The sequence below is a fragment of the Porites lutea genome, chromosome 2, assembly GCF_958299795.1.
Source record: "Porites lutea chromosome 2, jaPorLute2.1, whole genome shotgun sequence".
Lineage (NCBI taxonomy): Eukaryota > Metazoa > Cnidaria > Anthozoa > Scleractinia > Poritidae > Porites > Porites lutea.
In genome coordinates, this window is record NC_133202.1 from 56,177,109 (window position 1) to 56,201,048 (window position 23,940).

The 23,940-nt window shown below is 38.9% G+C and overlaps 1 protein-coding gene and 1 non-coding gene across 2 annotated transcripts in view; one reads left to right on the plus strand and one right to left on the minus strand.

Moving 5' to 3' along the window:
* Positions 1–23,940, plus strand: part of LOC140929128 (cation channel sperm-associated protein 4-like) — a 48,952-nt gene that overhangs the window by 14,052 nt on the left and 10,960 nt on the right. Inside the window, exons 7-15 of the mRNA XM_073378996.1 lie at positions 189–264; positions 717–775; positions 2,221–2,331; positions 5,465–5,529; positions 6,079–6,189; positions 8,575–8,653; positions 9,531–9,607; positions 13,695–13,802; positions 18,500–18,604. Coding sequence (XP_073235097.1) covers positions 189–264; positions 717–775; positions 2,221–2,331; positions 5,465–5,529; positions 6,079–6,189; positions 8,575–8,653; positions 9,531–9,607; positions 13,695–13,802; positions 18,500–18,604 — 791 coding nt within the window. The remainder of the gene's footprint in view (positions 1–188; positions 265–716; positions 776–2,220; positions 2,332–5,464; positions 5,530–6,078; positions 6,190–8,574; positions 8,654–9,530; positions 9,608–13,694; positions 13,803–18,499; positions 18,605–23,940) is intronic.
* Trnal-caa (transfer RNA leucine (anticodon CAA)) lies at positions 11,210–11,330 on the minus strand. Its single transcript has 2 exons — positions 11,293–11,330; positions 11,210–11,255 (listed from the first exon to the last, which is right to left on the minus strand). It is a non-coding gene; the product is annotated as a tRNA-Leu (tRNA).

Here is a 23,940-nt window from a genome sequence, read left to right on the forward strand (position 1 = left end):
GCTCATTATTTACTATTGAGAAAATGTCGTTCTCGCAGTCACCCTTGTCCTAGAATCTTAAATCTCTATTATCTTGAGTTTAAAAAACCAGTTACAAGGCGAAAATTACATCCACTGGGAGGAGGGGGGGGGGGGGGAGGTTAGGTGTGTAGGAAGTTTTTTGTCTTGATGTTGACATTTTATTACAGTACTTAGCACAGGATCAGGAAGTCGAGGAGTGCTGAGGATTCTCAGAGTGTTAAGAGCTTTTCGTAGTCTAAGAAGGTAGAGAAGTCCTTCTATATAGAGTAGTTAGTGTTAGAGAGGCAATGAGTTAATTTCTCTTTGTTCTTAAACTGTCCCAAGCTATACATTAAATCCATCGCATGATCAGTATTTTTCGTGTTCCCCCTTAACCTGATTAAATGCATTCACGTAACCTAAGATACCCTGAAGTGATTGCTAAGGATTCAGGACTTGAATACCAGGGACTAAGTACAGCGATGGCGAATCTTGTTCTTTGATAAGAAATCTCCGGGAATGTCCCGTCCACTACGGTGGTCCAAGCATGATGATGATGATGATGATGATGAAATGATGTCATTTATTAACGAGTAACCCTCCTGTCAATACTTTGGTGAAGTCTGTGAATCAAAGCTGGTGTGATTTCTGGCACGGTGCATTCGTATGCATGTTTTCTTCTTCTTAACCAACATTCAGTTTTATCTTTTTTGTAGCATCAGTTCGCTGCCTGGCTTACAGATTGTTGTTCAGACTATTCTACAGTCAGTCCCAGGTTAGTTTAGCTAATAACAGCCTTCTAGTTTACCATTTCTTGCCAAATAGCGCGCACCAGCCGATCAAGACGCAAGGAAATAACGGGATTTTGTCCGTAAATACCAAGGCCCAAACAGCGTATGAATAAAATGCAGAACTTCATTTTCGATGAGTTTATTACAACGGCTCACACTCACTTGTTTGAGATTATTATTTCTTGATTTTTCTCGGGTGGAATTGGAATTTTGGAGTGTTTGGTGACGGACGTTACACCTGATCGACTTCTCATTCTGATCATGTTGTATAGAACTCTCTAGTTGCCTTCTAATTGTCTGTCTGTGATTATGGACAATATTGTTTTGTTAATGATTATATTGAGGATAATGCCTGAGATCCGAGGCCTTTTTGAAAATTATGATTTTTTTGAAGGCCAAGGAGCGAGGGCATTGTCCGATCTAATGCTCCTTTCCTTTGTTTTAGAACCAGCAAGTCATTGTTGTGGCCACAAAGGTGAAACAGTAGGTTATTATTCGTAATAATGACCTCCTGTTCCGCCTCAGCAACCTGGGCCCGGTTTTTCGACGGCCGATGAGCGCTTAACCCGGGTTTCTTCTTCTTGTGTTCAAAAGCATTTCCTCGGATAATTTTCTCCATTATTTTTAGAGCTTCCAATGATCAACTTGTAGACCAAAAGAATTACGACTGAACTGCTTTTTAAGCTTTCAAATCTGAATTCAAATCTCGCACTAACCCTAGGTTAGCTTTACCCAGCTTTGAACAACTCGGCCCTGCTCTTTCATTTATTGAAAATAGAGAGGCGAAGTCGTTACGTCACGTTGCCATGAAAGTAAAATTTTTGGATGACAACAAACCGATAAAGTGACTTAAAGTCTATTCGCACTATTTCAAACTTCACCGATGTTATTCAATTTCATTTTATTTGGCAAATCTTGGCGAAATCTTCTGTGGAACCGTATCTATCGTTATCTAAGTTAAGAAAAAGAAAGCGACAATTTTGGAGTTGTGTTCACCTACTCAATAAAGTGGGCTCAGCTGGTGAAATTAGAAAGTTTCATGTCGTAGTAGTGCAAAAACGGCAAAGAAATGTACAAATAGCGTGATGCACGTGCAAAGTTGTTGTTTGTTAATATATAAACATATTATTTTTTTCCGTTCTCCTTGCCCTCGCCGTCGTCGTTGGTTTTGTTGTCATCCAGAAATAGTGCTACCATGGTAACGTGACGTCACACTTTTCCTCTCTATAAAAGCCTGTTCCATACAATGTAAAGGTTTATTAATTGTTGTTCTCTGTGCAGACATGGCCAATGTGGTTTTGCTGTTGGAGACTTTTTGGTGTTCTTTTTGCAGGCATGGCCATTATTGGTTTTGTTTTACATTTAGGTAATTATTCTCTCTGCAGTCATGGCCAATATTGTTAATGATTATTTGTTGTTCTGTCTGCAGACATGGCCAATATTGTTTTATTATTGGTGATAATCATGTTGGTGTTTTCTGTGATTGGTGTCACCCTGTTCAGAGACGTTGTACCGAAATATTTTGGAAATCTGTCCAGCTGTATCCTTTTGTCATTCCCATTATCCTGATCTGCTCAAAGGTGTATCAGAGCAGAACGTCATCATACGGTAATATCGATGTTGTAAGCTTTCACGCTTATAACCCGTCGTCCCGGTTACAAGCCCATTTATTTTTGTAGAGGAAGTTTTTTCCGGTTTTCAGCACCCCTGCTTCAGTATAAAGCACTCCCCCCGCCCCCCTCGGGCAAAAGGTCTATCTGTATGCAACTGTGTACATGTTGTTTTGTTATTACCCGTTTACAGTTAATGTTACAACAGTGTTGAATTTCGTCTTGGAGTAAGATAAAGTGTGCCTTTATAAGTTTGTTTCTAGACGTCTTTTATTATCATTATTATGCATATAAGCCATCCGCCCCCCCCCCCCCCCCCCCACCTCTGATATATGCCTGCCCAAAACCCCTAACGAACTGTTTTTATACCGAATTGTTACGGTAACAATTTCATTTATAATTAAAATGTGTGAACTTTTTCAAAAATCTTTTGGTCCTGGTTGCATAAAGCATCTTATGATTACGAGAACTCGTTAGTATTGATTCAAAATAATAGGTTAGTATTCCAGAACAATATTTAAGGGCCCTCTTATCTTCAGACTGTTTTATGCAACCAGTCCCAGATCCTGCTGTCTGAAGAAACGAGGAGAGATCTGGGGTCGATACTGGCACTCAGACATAGCATCACGCAAGAAGGAAGTCCACGATCAGCGTCGTCGTTTCAACAAAACTAGAATCGGTAATTTGTCTTGTTGTGAAATGTTAAGCGACAAGGCAGCGGAGGGCTTTCAGCAAAATTCAACTCCAATTAGAGAAAGAGGTAAACAATTCGTTCAAAATGAAGTCAAGCCGTGTAAAGGAGACGTAATTTTGGATTTAGGCTGTGGAACTGGTGCGGTCTCTGCTTATCTTGCCGAGCTTGTTGGACAAGAAGGTAAAGTTTTGGGAGTTGATCCTGACAAGGAGCGTTTAAAAGTGGCTCAAGAATCCTACAAGGGAATTAGAAATCTCTCATTTGTCGAAGGAAGCACTTCGAATTTTCCTGGTATGGATTCGGGAACCTATGATATCATTTATTCCTATGGAGTGCTTCACTGGGTTCAGAATAAAGAAGAGGCTTTCAAGAACATGTTCAGAGGTCTTAAATCAGCGGGAAAAATCACCGCGCTGTATATCGAGCATTTGCCCACTTTCTTTGCCCGCGGTTTTCGCGAGCTCAATGCAGAAAATTTGGATCGTCTTCTAAATATGTTTAAGTTTGAGTCTATGGCAGAAATCGAGCGGATATGTGCAGCTGCTGGATTTAGCATTCTAAAAAGCTGCCATATTAAAGGTCCACATTTCGAGTTTGAGAGTGCCGACCACCTTCGTTCTTTTTTCTGGTCAGCTACACATGGCGTGTTTGATCGGCAGCTTGCCACGGAGACAAGACTGGCGAGATTCTACGATCTATATTCGACTGAAGGTTGTGGAAAAATCAAGTGTCCTCCTGAAGAAAACGATTTGTTTTCAGTTTTGATTGCTGTTAAACCGGACAAAGCTTAGCGCAAGGCTAAAGCATTTGAGCTTTTTTAGTACACTTGTTGAACGCAGCACACGAAATTTCCGTGGATGGGATTCAAGAAAGTTAAAAGATGTCTTAGTTTCACCTCAACGCATCGTCTAAACACAACAATAAACAGACTGAGAATGTTGTTTTGGGAACAGGCAGTTCATTCTAATATAATTTTTCCTTACTCCTTGCATAAACCACTAGATATACAATCAGGAGCCAGTCATATTGATACACCAACTACGGTCCATGCAACAAATGATTCAGGTTCAAAATAATAACACAATGTATATAGCTCAAATCTGCCGAAATAGGACGATTTCTCAGGTACCGTTCTTAGCCGTGCCGTGCCATATTAATGAGATTAATATTCAAGAATCGGACTGGTCGTCTGATTGAATCTCTTTTTCCCCAGTTATCTATTTTTGGTGGTTTAAACGTAAAGATCGAAGTGAAAGGCATCGTAATTTCTTTATGAAATAAACTGATTTCGAAATTTTAGAGCTTAAGGCCATATTATTAAACAACCTCTCGACCTCAGAATACATTGTCAAATTAAGATGCAAAGGTCAGTTTGCGAAGTAGATGTTAATGCAACGCTAAGCGTGACAGAGGCTTGCAAGAAGATAATAAAGGTTTTATTATTAAATATACTTTTTTAGTCTATTATAAATGGGCTGAAATCTGCCTTTTTTGGTCTGAAGCGTCCCAAAGATAAGTCGGCCAATTGTTAATTGAATTTTTTCAAATACTCCATATGTTGTAGAGCAGTATGGTCTGCAATGTAAAAAACTTAGCGAAAAGTGTAGAGCTGTCCTACTTTGAAGTCTTTCTTGCATATGTTATTCAAAGAATTCAGGAAAATCTCTCCCCTGAGGAAATCAAGCGACTATCGTATCTCTGATTTAGCTGGTAGATGTACGTGCCGTGAATTCCGAAGATGAAGCGCTTTACGATCGGATTACTATTCATGCATTTATAGCCTTTGTAAGCACGGATATTTGGTCAGTAATACAAAAGTTTCCACACGCTGACAACTATGTTAATAAATATTGTAAAAAGCTGTTGTGCCCTCACTACCTGGCTATAAGTCTGTTAGACTTCTTTCGGTCCTGCCCCATTAAGTTTCTTTTATTTTTAGTTCGTATATTTTACTTTGGACTAAGCTGTTTTCTCAGTGATTGAATATAAGTGATATTCACTTTTGGTTTTTTGTTTTGCTGGCGTGACAGTGAAAACCAGCAATAAGCTATATCATGATCGTAAGTGTTAAGTCATGTACCTGCTTTTGTCCTGATCCTTAACCGTGGTGCAGCAATGTTTTACCTATTCGTTTGTCTTACTCAAGACGGCTGGATGGAAATTTTTCAAGCTTTTCAGGTAGAACAATCAGGTGGATTTGTTATTTCGAACAAGTATTTCCTAGCCTTAGTTATAATATAGCCTCCACGCGCGCTATTCTTCTTCTCTTTCTTTATCACTTACACTTTTGAAAAGATCATGATCGTGATCATGATCGTAAGTGTTAAGTCATGTACCTGCTTTTGTCCTGATCCTTAACCGTGGTGCAGCTATGTTTTACCTATTCGTTTGTCTTACTCAAGACGGCTGGATGGAAATTTTTCAAGCTTTTCAGGTAGAACAATCAGGTGGATTTGTTATTTCGAACAAGTATTTCCTAGCCTTAGTTATAATATAGCCTCCACGCGCGCTATTCTTCTTCTCTTTCTTTATCACTTACACTTTTGAAAAGAAAAAAATAATGAATAAGAAGACAAAAAACAAGTAAAATAAAAAGTTATGTGTGTGTTAGGGATCACTTGAAGTTAGAACGAAAATTTGGGGCGACAAAAAAAAAGAAAATTTTCAATTGCTTACTGTGACAAACGCGAGGGGCAACTGGCGGAGTGTCACGTTTATGTGATTCACAAGATCTTTGCCTGATCTTGATCTTGGTCACTTGCTGGATTTGTTCTCCGTAGTCCCGAGTTCATTTCCTTGGTCATGCTTGTAAATAACCCACTGGAGTTTGTTCGGCCAGGGGGGGCTGATCCTTCTTTCGTCGTTATTTGTTGATCTCAATGTGAACCACTAGATTACCAGTAATTTTGTTACCCCTGCAAAGTCAATTATTGTTTACTCTTTTATAATGTAACGCTCCGCCATACACAATTTTTTTCCACAGGATGTCGGAGAGAATTATTATGTCGGCGGAGGGCTGTTTCTTCTTGTGTTCATAGCTATTGGCGCGTTTGTATTTGCTAACCTCGTTGTGGCTGTTGTGGTTACAAATTTGGTAAGCGAATGTTGTTTTTCCACTCTGATATATTTTTATTACGAAGGCGCTCAGTTTCTTTTACACATCTCTACCTGGGTTCGTACCACAGTGGAAGCTCTCGTGTGCGGACACCCTCGGGACGGGAACATGCTGTCTGCCAGGCCTCTTACCAGAATGGTTCTCATATGCGGCCACTAGAGGTGCAAAAGCTAGATTGCCGCTTACGGGAGCTAGCCCAGCTACAAATAAACACCGGAAATGCCAAAAAAAAAACCCTGTTTGTTAGTGTTTGGTTATACTGGGGTGTTCTAATCACGTTGTAGTCTAGGCGCAAGCATTTTTATTATTATTTTGAAGTGTAACCAGAGTGTAAAAAAAAAGTAACTCTTAAACTGATATATGTGAATGATTTATTGTCACAAACAGCGATATGAAAAAAAAAAAAAAAAAAAAAAAAACATTCAGAGGCGAATAAGATTTTAATTCGGGTGTCCGTTTGCGGGAGTTTTTAAACAAAGCTGATATATATTTCGTAAACCCTGAAAGTGTTGGCCTTTTGAGACAGTCGGATCCGCGGAGTTGAGAAAGCGCGAACACGAAAAAAAAACGGCAGGAAACTGGGAGGAGGAAGGGCGGCGAGAAATTTGAGGAAGATTCCAAGTCGTTAACACGTCAACAGTTTGACAGCCAAAATCTAATTATCTCAAAGGTGCCAAAAGTGGGTGGAAGAGGGTCGTACAAGAAATGATTACAGGCTCTCTCTCCCTTCCTTTTTCCCTTTCCCCCTTTTCGCGCGCCTTTCACTTTCGCGCCTTCGTCACTATCTGAGAGCGTAGAGCAGGTTATGAAAGTGTCTGTGGTCGCCTGCGGGAATTTAACAATACAGAAACTTCTTACATAAAATAACGATATCCAGCAAATGCTGCTGTTATACCAGGACTGAAAGATATAAACATTTTTAGACAAAATCGACTTAAGCTTTCGTGATATTTCGGACGGACAAGCCGTCCTTCTTCGAGGGATTGGGATTTCATGAAGAATCGAAACGTCGTTACAATTTAAATAGTATAGTCGAGGAGCAGTTGGAAATTTGATACAAAGATAATGTTCAAAAACTAAATGGGCCAATATTAATAATGGTAAAAATTTATACAAAAGTGACATTATTTAATTAACAGATAATAATAATAATATATTAATAAATAAAATAAAATATAATATTATGAAAATCAATGATGAAATAAATAAGTAAATAAATGATTGAACGGTCGTCGTCCTCTCTGTTTATTCCCTGTGGCGGAATAGTTTAATGTAAAAACGTTAGGGGGCTCTTGTATGGATACTCTTTTGGTTTTCAGTAAGTTCCACGTCTGTAAATTGGTGCATGCGGGTTCATTGAAATGCTGTGGCACTGCGTCGTCAGTGTTATTTTGTATCGCTCTGCGGTTTTGTTTTGTCTGTTCGATTTATTCCGCTGGTGTGTTTGAGGTGCTTTTACATTTCCGAAATATCGGAAAACCTGAAGTCGCTTTTGTTTTTGCTGTTTTGTTAAATTAATGTTTATAAAAATGCAGAGTTGTATGGGATAGCGGCCGTAAGTACGTAAGTAGAGCTGTCTCCTGACGAGAGTGCCCGTTAAGAGAGCTTCAGTTTCACTGTACCTTCAAAAGCGTTGCGACCCTGAATCATTTTCGAGCTTGGCTTAAAAGTGAAGATTTTTTAAAAACGCGTCAATGTCTTTTTCTGAGATGTTTTTATGATCGTTTATACCTGGCTTTTACCGGCAGAAAATTAAGCGAAAGCGCACCAAAATGGATACGTGAGACATCTGACTGAAATTAAATAGGTCGCGCGGAAATTAACGACTCGAAATATCCGGGGTTAATAAAGGACTTAGACCCTGTTTACATGGAGTGGGGGACCCCGGTCTAGTGGGGTAGGTTTCTTTTGTTTTGTGTTCCCCAGAGCGTGAAAGCAAAAGAAACCAACCCCACTAGACCGGGGTCCCGCACTCCATGTAAACAGGCCCTTAGTAAGAAACGGTTCGCACTCCTACACAAATATTGGTGCTATTTCAGTTCAAAAGGTGCGGCTTTCTTTAAAGCAATTTGCAAACAGATTTTTATATTTATATTATTTATGGTTCAAGTATAGGTAGCTTTATTATTACATTGGTATTTTGTCAAGGAAAATTAAAGTCCCTATAACAGGCTCAGCCGGTAGAGGAATCGTATCTAGCACCCTGTCAGAGAAGATAAAGTAGAATTCGGAGCCAGGTCTACACTGAGTTGTCAGAAGGAGAATTTTTCGTACTAGCCAATCTATACAACAAGTCAGTCAGGTGATTAATCATCGGATTAGCCGCGGGGGTTAAATTTCTCTTACAATTTTTTCCGAGTACAGGAGTTTGCAATGGTTGATGTGAAGACTGAAGGGAAAGAGCGTGAAACGGACGATCTGAAATCCAAACTGGAGGAAGAAGGTAAGTTTCCCTAATTCAGGGTATTTTAATATAATTATGTGCACTAAACGATCGTCTTTATATTTTAGATCAGGGAATTTACGAGGTGACGTCGGCGACAGCAACGAGAACGTTAAATAATTAATTGGTAGTCTGCACGACTACGACGTGAAATCTCCTATTAAATACGACGTCATATATAGCGGACGTTACCACGCGGCGACAACTTCTTTCTCAGCCCCTCAGAATTCATTTCCTGAACAATTCCCCTGATTTTGACAATTCAGTGTTAGAGTTAGAATAATTGTAATCAATTAAAGAACTGCGAATTCACTTTTTTTATTATTTCCCTGCCGTCGCCGTCGTGGTATCTTCAACTTTCTTAATACAGGACCACCGCAGTATCTATTTCAGTCAACGCGGAAGCTTGTATGCATGATATGATGCATGGAGCTTCGTGCATAATCAGCTCAAGTATAACTCTCTGGGAAATTCTTCGTTATGTGGCCAGTATTCTGCATTTGGACTCTAATGCGCTTGCCCATATGTGCCGCTGTGTGACGGCAGACTCAGAAATCATTTCGAATTGTCACAAGTTTCAAACCCTGTTCCGATTCCTTTCGAACAACAGTCGAGATTTTAACGCCGAACGTTTAAGTGCATGCTTACATGGAGCCTACTTGTGTTCGTTAATTGAGCGAAGGCTCTGAGCACATTCTAAAGCCTAACAACTTAGTTGTTTACCCTGTTGTCGCAATCGCCGCGGTACCAAATAACAAAGTTTTTCTAAAAGTGATTGGGAAATTAAAATCTCTTTCCAAAAACAGACGTAGAAATGAGAAATAGCAGTATAATTGACTTGATTTCAGTTATAATTATGAGATGTTTGACTGTTTAGATATCACGGCCCAAACAGTGGGATTAGAGGAGGTCCCCAGTTTTGTTTATTTGAATCAGATGCCCTTTCAATTACCGGTAAGTGGCTGTCTTTCTTGTCGTTCGAATTTGACGTCCATCGATCGAGAACTTAGTAAGATTGTCTTAATCAGGTATGGTCTAACTGATAATTCTACAGGGGAGTCTTTAAACAATCCGGCGCTCTTTACTTGGCGTTTTTTGGCTAGATTAACGTACGCCTTACAGCCTGTAAGGCAAATGAATCTTAAGAAAATTTACCAAAAACCAAAACATGTATATGATATTTGCGAAAATTCTGTCCAATAAAATAACCGTATAATTTCGAACATGCAGTAAAGCCCCGCGACTAAGAACCTGGATTTTTAAAACCTGTTAGGCTAATATTTGGCAGTTAAGCCCCCTCTAAATAAGAACAAGTTTAACCTAAAATTTGAAACAGATTCTTATTAGTCGAGCTTGCTTCAGCAGAGCGGACTCTAAAAATGCAGGCGTTTTCTTTTTTCTTTCTTTTTTTTTTTTTTGCGTGTGGGACCTAAATTGTAGGCCAGGCGTTCCTAGCGGACACTGTGGAAACTGGGCATAAGAATCGTGACGACTTTCATTGTATGCGAATGAGTCGCGCGATGAGCATGCGGTTTACTTTTTTACGTGCGTACGTGCCTAAAATTTACGTTCGCAAATAAAATAGAGGCAATCTTTGAAAGGTCGCTCGTAAGCGTAACGGTAGAACCTCGCTCAACTTCACTTTTTATCTCCACACTTTATATCTTGCCTTTATTTTATTTACGTGATTGAAATTTACGTGCGTTAAGGTGAGGAGCCGAATACGCGTCAGTGGAAATCCACCCTAATGTTACGTATGTCACGGATATTTTTATACGTGGTGAAGCTCTGTACTTGACTTTCAGGCACTCTACTTGCAGAATTTCATGTCCATAGAATAGAAATGCCATATCGAGCTTTTCCAGGACGGGTCGATTCGGTCTACAAATTCTATCGCTTGAAAGCGTTGATTACTTTGGAACGAATGAACACTACTGAGTGGTCGAAAAAAATAATAATCGTAATTAGCAAAACTGCGATTGTCGGGTGTGTAAACTTACATTGTATGCAAATGGTCTTGTGATGAGCGTGCGGTTTGTTTTTGGTGATGATTGAAATGACAGGCCATGTAAATCACTTTTTTTGATCTCTGGCAATGATGTAATTTCTCTGGAATCGAGGCCCTTGAATTTTCGTGTATTTATACACGCGTATAGCCTCCGACCGCAGACGAATTTCCGGTCGTCGCTAACACGCGTACTAAATCAATTCAGAAACAAATAACAATTATCGACGTCGATAAAGTAGGCAGTAAAAAACCTTTAGCGAGTAAATCCTGTTCCGTGTAGAATTAATCGCCTCCTCATTTCTCGATCTAATCTCCAAGCAAGCGAGATTGAAAACCCCTGTTAGAGCGTTCTTGTTTTAATCTGATCAAATTTACATGATAGGTGGGATGACCCACCTCATGCGACCTGACCTATCTGGGGTCCCCCACCTGAATATAAACGAACCCTTAGAGGTATTTTAGTAGTCGGTTGTCCTTAGGGAAGGCTAATCGTTTTGAAATTATCAAAACACACAAAAAGTATAGTCTAGGATTACGAAAAAAATTATTGTCAGGAGTGGGATTCGAACCCACGCCTCCATTCGGAGACCAGAACGCCCGCCCCCATTTCTTAATGGGAAGGTTTTATGACCTTGAGTCTGGCGCCTTAGACCGCTCGGCCATCCTGACCCGTATGGTGTAGAAGCGCTATTTTTTATAAACACAGCGCTGAAGCGTAAAAGTAGAACTTCGCTCAACTTTTATCTCCACAGTTAATATCTTGCCTTTATTTTATTTACGTGATTAAAATTTACGTGCGTTAACGTGAGGAGCCAAATACGCGTCAGTGGAAATCCACCCTAATGTTACGTATGTCACGGATGTGTTTTTATACGTTAGGTAGCTTTGTACTTGACTATCAGGCACTCTAGTTGCAGCACTTCATGTCCATAGAATAGAAATCCCATGCCGAGCTTTTCTGGAACGGGTCGAATTGGTCCACAAATTCTATCGCTTGAAAGCGTTGATTACTTTGGAACAAATGATTACTTCAGTGGTCGAAAAAAAAAGAATAACCTTATGAGCAAAACTTCGAGGATCGAGGATCGGTTAAGGATCGGATCGTTGTGATGTGGGCCGCAGACTGTAGATAAATTTCACAGAACATCCGCTGTACTGAACACTAAATTTAAGTAAACTACTCCGAGTCTGACTGAGTCAGTGATTGTTTTGACGAGAAAGTGAAATTTTCCTGGAAAATGAAACGTTTTATCCCAGTGATACTGTGATATGCTTCATGCTGTGTGCAGCTCTAAACATTGTACTCTGAGACTGTACGGAGACATTAAAAGCAGACAATTAAGCAGCTATGGAAAATGTAATTACTTTCACGCGAGTTTGATATCTTATAAAACGGACAACAAATTCAGCAGGAATACGCGCGAACTGAATTAACAGTCTGTTGTATAAGGTTCTCCTAAACTTACACATATTTCCTGTGCTGAACATATACTGTACCGAGCCGTATCTTGGGCCGCCACATAGAAGCTATATATTTATACTCATAAAAATCATCGTTCCATTTTTGGAGTGTAATATGCCTGAAAGAGAGAAGCTAAGATGTGCGGCCTGTCTCTCCTTGCAATTTTTACGTTTTGAGTATTTACATTATGACATATAACACTCGTTTTCTATTCCAAACGAAAAAATAGTATAACAGCACCGGCGCCTTTGACAACAAAACTTATCTCCAAGCAAGCGAGATTTAATGCTACTAAGAGCGTTCTTGTTTTTCTAAAATCTATGAAAAAATTCTGTACACTTTGGCAAATAAGATAAGTCAACATTCAGAATCCTCTTTGGAGGCATAGGTGCCTTACAACTCCAACTGCAATGTGAATGTCAATGTTTAAAATCAAATAAAATAGTTATTGATACAATTTCAATTTAAATACCGCATATAAATTATATGAGCAAAAATTATAAGTATTGACTGTTGTATCTCCTACACATCAGCATATAGAAGAGTCTGTAAAATGATGAACTTTTGAACCAAAACCATATAGTATGAAAAGTGCATTTGAGACAGGTCCTCTGACATTAAATCCTCCCATGGTTGATATACCGCAGGATTTATTTATGTACCGTATTTATGGCTATAAACTCTCTTATTTATCACAGATTTTCAGAGAGGTAGAGGTGAACATAAATTACACATGTCTTCTAGAAATTTCCGAATTTCAGTCTATACATGACGATGAGTTAAATGCTAAGATTACAAGGTGGAATTATTATTGTCTAAGGGTTAAATCAGCTGTTAGTCAGAGCTGATCGTAATAGGAGACGAAATTACAATAAATTTATGTTATGTTCTTAGGTACGACTTCAAAATTCTGTAGGTCAGTACTTTCGTTCTTCTTTTTATGGTCATTTTTACATAACTTCTAATTTGGTATGTACATTTTATTTGAGGAAAATCATGAATAAGCTTAACCATTAATTAATTAATTAATTTTTAATTTAGTGTTTTTAATTTTTTAATTCTTACTTTTTAACTTTTTTAAATTTCTTACACTTACTTGTAACAAAAGATATGTATTTTTATCTCTTGATGAATAAAGACTTTATTATTATTATTATTATTATTAAATACTATTAGCTGTGTTGTGTCTTGTTTTCTTCAGATAATAAAAACCTATTTAAGAACCTGAATAGCCTAAACTTGCGCTAACTACCATTTATGTAAGAACCTGTTTAGGCCGACTTGGAAAAGTCCAGGTTCTTAATCGTGGGGTTTTACTGTAATCCCTAAACTTATTTTCGAAGTGGGCTTACACACAGAGTTGCTGATTCTGGAAGGAAAATTTACTTTTTTAACTCTCACAGAATTATAATCAGAAGAAGTACGTTTTTAAGCATTCGTGTGTGTGTACGAAGCATTTAGCAGTTAGTAATTAGCAGTATCTTTTTTAATTTTAGTCTTCCATGTCTTTGAGAATACAAAAGTGGTTGTTGGCAAACTGAAAATTGTCTTTTATTGTGATTTGTTTTTAGAACCTGACAGACATTACCCATGAGAAGCTAGAGAACTATTTCCTGATTCTGAGTACGATCGAAAAAAACCTTGTGGAGGCCAAGACCATCCAAGCAGAGATAGTGAAGGTAAGACGGCAGCGAAAACGTCACTTTAAAAGTGAATTCACGCTGTATCAAACTTTATCACTTTTTTCCACCTCGTTCAATTAGTCAGACGTTGGAGATGATTTTCTGGAGTCGCATTTTAAATGTTTTTTTTAGGTTCAGGGAAGAAAAAATAAAATCGTTGTCTTGTGTTGACGTTTTTGTTTCGATTTCCACGCAACGCGAAGACAAAAAAAGAGGTGCGTAGGAGACTACTTCTTCCCTACCACTCCTCCTTTTCCCTTCAAATATGGTTACTCCTTCACGAGACTAAAATGAACCCATTACAATGGTAAAAACTGACCACTACTTAAGGTTCCTAAAATGTGTTTAGCCCTCTGGAAAAAAATCATCTTTAAAAATTAGGGGTGTTCCACAGCGGTAGTTCATGGACCGGGTCCACGAAGGGGTCCATGGACCTGGTCCACATGCAGGGGTGGTCCATGGACCGGCGGTCCATGTTTTGCATACGTCCTTAGCCGATTGCGCCACCGCGACCTAATGTTGCCATTTGTCATGTGAAAATTAGCTATAATATCGTGCACTGTTGAGTTTCGTGCGGGAAATGAAAGAAAAGGGACAAAAATAATCGCTTGGTTCAATTGAAAATGATTGATAAAATGGTTTAAAAGGAGCAAGTACTTGGTTGCCGCTATGTTGACCTCTGGTTTGGCACAACGGCTACAAGCGTTGGTTCGCTTGCTTCGTAGCAAAAAAGTCAAAGATCGATCATTTGTGGTCTTCTGAAAGTACCAAGGAAAGGCTTTGAAGTTTTTGTCGTTATTGTTGTTTACATCGTGTACATGCAACGTAGAACCAATTTACCGTCGCGTTGTTCCGAAGGCCAAAAAGAAGTGGGCAACCGCAACTTTTCAACAGGGATAGAACTCGTTGAAGAAATGTGAAGATGAAATAATCAGCAAGTCAAGAGCGTGGAACAAAGAAAAAATCTGAGTCCCCGACAGGATTCGAACCTATCACATCCCAAACACAGGGCGGGCTGATCCCAGCAGTATGCAGGACGAGTGTCAAATATGAACCTGGTATATGGCCTCGCTTTCCATGAGTTCTCCGTAGCTTAGGTTCGAATCCTGTCGGGGACTCAGATTTTTCGTTGTTCCACGCTCGTGACATGCTGATTATTTAATATTCACAACACAGGGATACTTTTTAGTTTGGAAGAGGGTTGTTTTTTACGTAGAGACGGAGCGATTTCTTCCAATAATTGGAGATAAATCTCGTTAAGGTGATTGGAATTGACGGATTTGGTTACCGACGAGAGTTTGATCAATTTTATCCGTTCTTCCTTAGATGTGGAGGGCCAAATGGATGTTAGCACCTGACAAATGCTTTTGGGGGTATGGGTACACTTGGAATCGACAGAGCCATTATAATGGCGATGCGATGCAATCGTCTCTCACAACAATGAAAAGCGTAACAGCCTGTGAACAAGCTCTCCATGTAAGGGATATCGAGAGATGTGAGGCGAAAGGAGACGCGGGAGCATAGCCTGTGTACAGCCACCCACTCCCCTCAGAAAAGATCGTAGAAAGGGCTGAAGGAGGGGGCGGCTGTACTCAGGATATCGGAAGCAAGGTGCGGAGAAAGAAAGTGAGAGCTCACTCGCGCGTTTTCTTGCCACTCGAACTGAAGAGGTTGCTACCAATCCATAACATTTCTTGGTGGTCGTGAGCGTTCGCTATTCGGTGAGCCAGTTTACGCTAGCAACGTCCTCTATCTAATGACTCCACGTCTCCTTTTTCACCCATTTCAACCAACCCTTGGCAATTAACAACATTGCAGCACTCACACCTGCCTGACACAAAAAATCCTCACATACGCGTGATACAACGACGCCCAAGTGTACGCTCCGATTGCGTCTTGTTGAAACTTTGATCTTGTATGCAAACACAACAAACACAACAGCTTTCCTTGCCCTAAAAGTTGCCGGGACTTGCGAGAAACAGGCTCATGGCTCGATTTGATTTTCATGTACAGTGTAATCACTTACTGGCCAAGATCTCGGCTTTTTTGACGTCCTCGTTGACGTCGCTGTCACCGTCGTCGTTGCTTTTAAAGCTCCCTGCTATCTTAGGTTCTATAGCATCGGCAGGTTTTGTGGAGACATCACAGTAGCTTGCGCTAAAAAAACAGATTCGCTTTTCTGTTAACTTTCCATTATAAATTCTTATATGGTGTTCCGTAGGCTTATCATGTTCTTTTATCTGTTTAGAACTGAAAACAAAGATAAGTGCATGTCATTAGATAATATCGGGTGAAGCCAGATTTGGCACCTTACGGGGTTTACATAACGCTTTATTCTCTGAACGTAACGATACTGGAACGGAACCGCACTAACCTTGTAGAATTGCTGAAAAAAACAAAACAAAACAAAAAAACAAAACTGCAGAGCACCAGTTATGGAGAGAATATACTGGAGATAAAACACTGATCTGCAGTGATTATGGCTAAGCACTGAAAGCACAGTACAAGTTATAAATTGCTGGATTTGTCCTTGATAGTGTGTAGTGGATATGGATGTAGGTTATGAAGCAAATGACGCGTGCGTAAAGCGTCCTAGTTCTGCTTGTCTATCTTATTTTACATTACACACTGTAAAGTTGGACTTCAGTTGTTCTTCATGTAATTTTACTGAAAGAAACAATCTTGCTTCAGACGATGTTACCTGATGCTAACCGTGAGTCACACCTCCCTAGAGTACCTAGCCTAGCTCACATGATCTTATTCTCAAAGGAGTAACAAAACATATTATTATTCATTCCAAATATTTCCCCGACTCTGATTAACTAAAAGCACACGCATAATTCACCATAACCAGTTACTTATGACTAAATTTAGAAGAATTTTGTGTTTAACGAGGAAATGACGTCAAAAATGCAGCGTTCTTGCAGGTTAATGCACCGTTAACCGAGATGACCTGGGGACGCGGTTGAATTCTTTTGGTTGTGAAAACAAAAAATGGCGGACATTTTACTCGTTTCAAGAGTAAGAACTAGGCGAAATTATGGCTAAACATTTGGCAAGAACACATCTCGAAGGGCGACATCTGCTATTTGGAGAATATTTGCGGCGCTGAACATTCCTAAACGTGCACTATCGAAGGTAACTTAACATCGATGCAGGTAAGCATGTGTTAGCTTTGTTTTTAAACTAGGAATTATTTTGAATGAATAATAAAACAATTATTGAATTCGGCTTTTGTATCATATGAAGAATTATGGAGGTCTCGGAGGGTGTTATCCTATAACACCCTCCTCGATCTCCATGATTCTTCATAAGATACTGAGCCTCATTCCATAATTGTTAATTATTGTGCCCGGCTTGTAACAGTTCCGTCCCGAACTGGCTGCTCGTCAGGACGCGAGTAATTTCTTGTTCCTGTGAGAAAAAAAATTAATTCCTCTCCTTTTTAAATTCATTTTTTTACACTACCCATGCCATTTTATACAGGTAACTCTAGTTAAAAATTATTTTTTGAGAATTTTTTACATATGCATGATCATTGAGCTGATTTAAAAACCTAGTATATAGTTAGACGTTAGGGTGCGTTCACACGGACACAACAACTCCCAACATTGTTGCGCCAACAATGTGGGAGTTGTTGCATGCGTGTTGGCAGTGGTCTGCAAACGGATGCAACAGGTCCCAACAATTTTGGGACCTGCAGTGCATCGTGGGAAGGATACAACCCATAAGTCTTTGTAAACCATGCGTAATGAGCGTTCGTGGCCCCAACAATGTTGCAAGAGCTATGCAAACGGATCAAACATTGTTGCACTACGCTTCGGCGATCACGGAACAAAAGAAATGTTGAAAGTTGTTGGCTGAAAAGTTTGACCGATTTCAAACTTTGCGCAACAACACGCAACAACATCCAACAACATGCAACAGGGTGTGCAAACGGACGCAACATGTAACATCCAACAAAGTTGGGAGTTGTTGGCCAACAATGTTGCGTCCTTCTGCAAGGGGCTTTACTCATAAAGTCTATGTAAATGTGAATGCAGATTCTGCAATAGTGGTCTGCTTCTATTAAGAAACAAATACATAAATAAATTGTCCAAAGGAAAAGGGGTCATTACTAAACTAACTTTAATGAAAAGTGACATATTCAATACTAAAACAAAACATTTTAAACATTTTCCTTTGTGCTATCATCACTGGTGTTTAGCGTGTTACTGACTACCAGGGTTCATACAAAAAATTGCAACCATTTTTCAAGGACTTTTCAAGGACTTTCAAGGACCACATTAGATTTTCAAGGACAACCTACTTGCATATTCCCAGTATATTCTAATAAGACTTTAAGGCATTAACTGTTTGCTTCACCAAATTCTCTACATTTTTCAGTTCACTTGTCTTAAACTGATAGTTAATTATTGCATAAAACATGGAGCACTTTATGTAAATGACCTTTACATTCACTGAGCTACGATTTATATCCTGTCTTGGACAACCAAAAAGCATCAAAAAATTATTTCCAGGCTACTACATTCAAAGTTGAAGAAAATTCAAGCTCTTTTCAAGGACTTGCACGGAAATTTAAGGACTTTTCAAGGAAAAATGGAATTCAAGGACTTTTCAAGGACTTCCCCTAAAATTCAAGGACTTTTCAAGACTGTGCGAACCCTGACTACTGCTGTTATTTATTTTGCCAGATCTTTAGTGAAGTGACGGACTTGCAAGAAAAGGCCAGGAAGGAAGGCATTCTAAAAAATGATTCGGATGATGTTAAACGGATGAGTGAGGACAACAACTTCTTGGTAAGGAACTTTTAATTTCTTTTCCCTTGGTACAATGTTGAAAACGTGTTTTGCTGACATCAGTGTTTCCAGGCTGGATTCCTTTTTACTCGAGCTGACCCTTGAGATGATGAAAGCGGTCAGGTATATCCTGAATAATGCACCATCCTTATGATAATAACTCGAATGTGAATAAAAGTTTACCAAAATAAGATAATTGTGTCAAATACGAAAAAAACAGGGAGGATCTTTTTAACGCGATGTCGGGCCGGGATGCGTGGAATAAGATTATTGTTCAGAGTATCCCGACCGAATGTTGATGATGACGAAAAAGCTTTCTCACTGCTTCTCGCCACAGAGAAAGCGTTTATGTTCTAAATTAGGAAAAAAACAACAGACAATATAGTAAGAACACGACCAGTTGTATCAAAAAATACTGAAATAACAAAAAAAAAGGCTAGTGATCAGGGCTACAAGTGGCAAGGATTTAATTTGCGACGCAAAGGTCCCTTGGGAACCAAGGCTTGATAGGTATAATAGCAGAAACTCATAAGGGGTTGAAACGTGTAACTCTCATATGTTTGCTTTGTCCGATGCTCGTGATTATTCATTTTGAAAAGTACCATATTTGGAACGAGAAGAAGAGATAACTGACCAATCAAACTTTGTAAACAACGTGACGTAATTTTGCTTTACGTTCCCGCGCCCGCTTAAAAAAATGGTCGACAAACGGGGGAAAAACTCCCGAAAGCCGAGAAAGCTTTCAAAGGTTGAAACCAGGAATATTACCGAACTACTGAGCAGGATATTATTGCCTTACCACCCGCGCCAAACGTAACATTATGAAACCCATTGACGTCCTCGCAACTTCTTGAAGTTGTCGCTTCAAAAAACGATGCCTCGTTGACCCTCTGCACAGTAAACTTATACATCAAATAGGCTGTTAAAATTCTTATGTTAAAAGTCTAGAATAAACAGTGAAAAACATTTTCGAATAAAATTAAGTAGCTTCGTATCGAAAAGTGTCCAAAACCTGAACCTGACATCTTCGCAAAAAATGATACTTAATTAAACTTGGATGTTGTAGTCACGATCGTGTTTTGAGCTAATTTTATGAATGAACAAACTCAAAACAATAGACAGAGAAGCCGTTTCTTGAAAATTTTTATTCAAAATCCAAAAAGTTAATCCTTTAAAGCAATTCACAAAACACTATCTGGATCGAAGATCCGTTCACGCAAGTGAAATCGGCTAAGCATATGGCAAAATTCAACACGAAATCCATCTCAAATCAGGGCACATTTTGTAATTTTTCTTTAGCGCCGAAGAGAAAAAATTATAAAACGTCTATGAAACATTTAAAAATACAAAAATTCCCTTTCAAAAACGTAATTGTCTAGGCCATAGAGTGCAAAATGTACCTGAAAAACTTCACTGCCTTGGTTGCATTTCACAACAGACTATGCGCTCCGTCGTGAAGAAAACAAGGTTGAATTCCTCGAAGGACGATTTCTTGATGAAAAGCTTCCCTTCCTCCACAAAAAGAAAACTGAGCAATCTTTTGATCTTTCTCTTTCCATTTTTTGTCTTTTAACGATGTATTTTAAATCTTGAAATGCAGAACTCTTGTCTTAAAACATCTGCATGGCGATCGCGCGGCAGCCATTTGTTGAAAATGGATTTCTGTCACTAAGGTTTCCAAATATGGTAAAAGTGAATATTCACGAGCATTGAACGCGAGTTACACGTTTCAACCCCTTATGAGTTTCTGATAATAGCCAAATGCAGAATGTAAACACATAAATTACACAACGTTTTGATAACTAAACTTTGCCACAAATGTTTGACCAAGGGAAAAAGAAAAAAAAATTAAAAATATCGGTATGGCTTGTAAAAGGTGTCTGTTTCGGAGGTACTCTGGCGAAAAATAATCGGCTTTCGCATTAAATGAACTGAACACGTTGTTTTGAGGGTAAATTTCAATAAAACGTTTAGTGGTAATTTGGTTTTCTCATTGGTTACTCTTTTCTTAGTACTTATCTTTCTTACAAATACTGAACTGGCGGCACGAAAATCAAACGGATAGGGCTTCTGTTCACCGTTCATAAGAACGGTGATTTCGGCGAGATTTCTGTAATGGGGCGAAGCTGTGCCGCGCTGATCCGTGTGAACATGAGGTATTCGGACCTTAATGGAAGTGAATAAGAAGGTGGGAAAGAAGACTGGAACCCACTGACACGGAAGTAAATATTTTAGGAGTGAGGACTGGAATTTAGGGATCAAACCCTCTCGGCCATCCGCTCCGGCGGGACGATGTTCAGCGTCAACATACCATGGATGCATTGATTCTCTGTAACACTGAATACAGACCAGTGATCATGCTTTAAAAAAAACGTACTGCAGCACGCGTTTTTATTTCTTTAAATAACTTGCTCCTTGAACCCTGACAAGAGGAGGAAACGTTTGGTGTAAAATAGGCACTTTATTCACATTTCCGAGCGTTTCCCATCCCCAGTGACCTATATACCAGTCACAGACGATAATATTGCGAAATCATATTTTAAAGGTAGTTTTATTCGCTGGATTCTCTAAAATAGTTTATTTTACTGACACATGTATTTTACAAGCCCTATCAAGTAGACGTTAGAATGTAAATCCACAAATTAAGGTGTAAACGACAACTAGACTTCATTGAAGATACTTTTCCTTTTTTCCTTACCACATAAGAAGTAGTAATTCCAGAAAGTTGAAAAAAGAACTTGGATACTGTGAATCTATAATGCATAATAGCTAAAGTGATCAACAAGCCCCAGGCAAACCTTATAATTGTTATTACTTAGCCTATTTACATAATTTATACTTTCTAGTAAGCATGAATGTTATATAAATTGATCAAAACCGTAGAAATTTATATAAAAAAACTTATTATATGAAACTATAACATTACAAATGATAGGTTAACATGAATATATGCAAAGTGACTTTTAAACCAAGAATATTTGAAATCTAACCTCTTGTTTCAAATAAAACAGGCTTCCTTTAGAAAAGACAAGTTGTTAAAAATAGATATATGTATTCTTTGTTTTAGTTTACTCTTACGACGGAGCCTGTTTTAAGAAAAGGGAACACTATTTTAAGCCTATATATCTCAGGGAATTTCTCTGTATGTCTTGGTTAAAGCAAGGTAGTGCAAAACCAAGGTAGACCGCATATAACAGCTGCTGTTGTTTATTCCATACATTGGTTTCAGCAGTTTATTTTCTAGCAGTGTTAAAGAGGCTGAAGTGGGGACTGTTTCTTGTTAGTACGTTTTTATCCAAAGTGTCGCTGGACAGCAGCCTAAGCCGCGGAATGCTTCAGTATAGCCGGCAGGCCCCTTAAATAGATCTCCAACATATATTAAGGAAGGCGAGCAGGAATCCCAGACTAGAATGTAAAAGATGACTGTGGGAAGTATACTTGTAAAATAACTTTTCTAGAGCATTCTTATGTAAGTATCTGAGTCGTATAAGTTAGTTAACGGTATTTTCCAAGGATTTATACATTGATTCAACAGGGCTACAGTCATGTGTAATACCACTACTTTATTTATTTGCAGTCTTTTTATCGAACAAACGTTAGTAATAGAGAGGAGAAGTGTGACGTCACGTTACCATAATCGCAAAATATTTGGATCACAAGAAAAGCGAGCTTAGGCAACAACGCCAGCGACAGCAACGAGAACGGCTAAAAAGTAATAAGTTTAGTATAGGTAATCACATGATTTCGAGTGCAATTTGGAATAAATAAGCACGAGTAAATTTTTCGAAGACCAACAAAAGTGCACGAGCCGGTAGGGCGTGCGTTTTTACTTCATTCAACTGACTGGCTGAAACAGAATGCTACCTTTGTCAAATTCAAACTGTTTCAAGACCAACGCTTTCAAAATCATTCACAATAATTCACATGGTCACCAGCCTGTTAAAAATGACTCGATTTACAATAATCAGTAAAAGTAAGTTTTTTTTTTTAATTCATCCTCGATTTTGAGAGCTCGGCGTTTACAAGAAGTATTCTGCCGTTTTGAAATCAGGAGAACGCTTCGAGCAGCCAAAGATAAAAGGCACTTGCTGAGTTGTTTAACGACTGTTCGTCATCGTCTGTTCCTGAGACCCCATCACAGCTGGATTCATAGAGAAATTTTTGAAATTTACAACCCAAAAATGTAGGAGGCAATTTGTGTTTTTTCGACGCTGCCATCGATGGGGGAGTGGAGACACAGTTGTTGTGATGTTGGAAACTGCCAGTATTAATTAAATATAATGTTTGCGTTTTCTCAGCGCTGAGGTATTCATTATTTCATTTGGCCTTGGCCTATTGTAGGAGAGAGTCGTCGTCGCTCTTCTTCGTCGGCTTCATCGTAGTCGTTCTGTGGCCTGTGACTTTAGCGATATATTCAAACTTATTTGAACTTACAATCTTTGATTTCTTCAGCTTGCTGACTGTTGTTTTTCTTGCACTATGATTCCCAAACTTTTTTCTCACTTTCTTTAAGGCTAGTACCAGCTACGGATACTTTCATTGTGTTAGTTATGGTATTTTCGCCCATTGGTTTAGTTTGAATCAGATGTTTAAGTTTTCGGTTTCGTTTGCTACTGAGGTAGAAAAAAACAGACCATCGCATGGCCAGTGTTTTAACAGAGGTTTTCGCTCGACAAAAGACTTAAATAGAGCAACCGGACACCTTTCTCCTCCAACAAAAAACGTACGTGACTTGAAATCCCTGTTGTTATCATGGAAAACTTGTATCCTTATTCATTTAAATGCCTGAAAAGTGTAGCTGTCATGGCTTGTGTGTGGTTGCCACCGCTTTTGCTATTTATTTTTTATCTTTTAATAGCGTAGTCTGTTATAAGCAGCTTGTTTAGTTTCTCTGGCTCATTTTCCTCGCTTTTGTTGACAGTATTTTTCTCTTAGCACCACATTTTCAATACATTTAGCCGGAAAGACGTCACTTTTTACTGTGTTCGGGTTTTTGGAATGTTTTCTATTGTCGTTTTAATGCGTACAAAATCAAATCGTTGTTCAGAAAACCATGTCCATTTTCTTAAGTTTTGTTGTCAAAACAGCTAAAATCTGATTGGTTCTTGGTCGTTTCTTTTGTGTTTTCAGCCAGTCAGAAACCATTTGTAATTTGCACTCGTGTTACAAGTTTTGCACTCGCGTTACAAGTTTGCACTCCTTTCTCAGCCAATCAGAATTGAGTAATTTTTTCGTGTATATTATTATATTAGTAAAACAACAACTTTGCACGTGCATCACGCTTTTTTGCACATTTTTTTGCCATCGTTGCACGACTGCGACATGAAGCTTCCTAA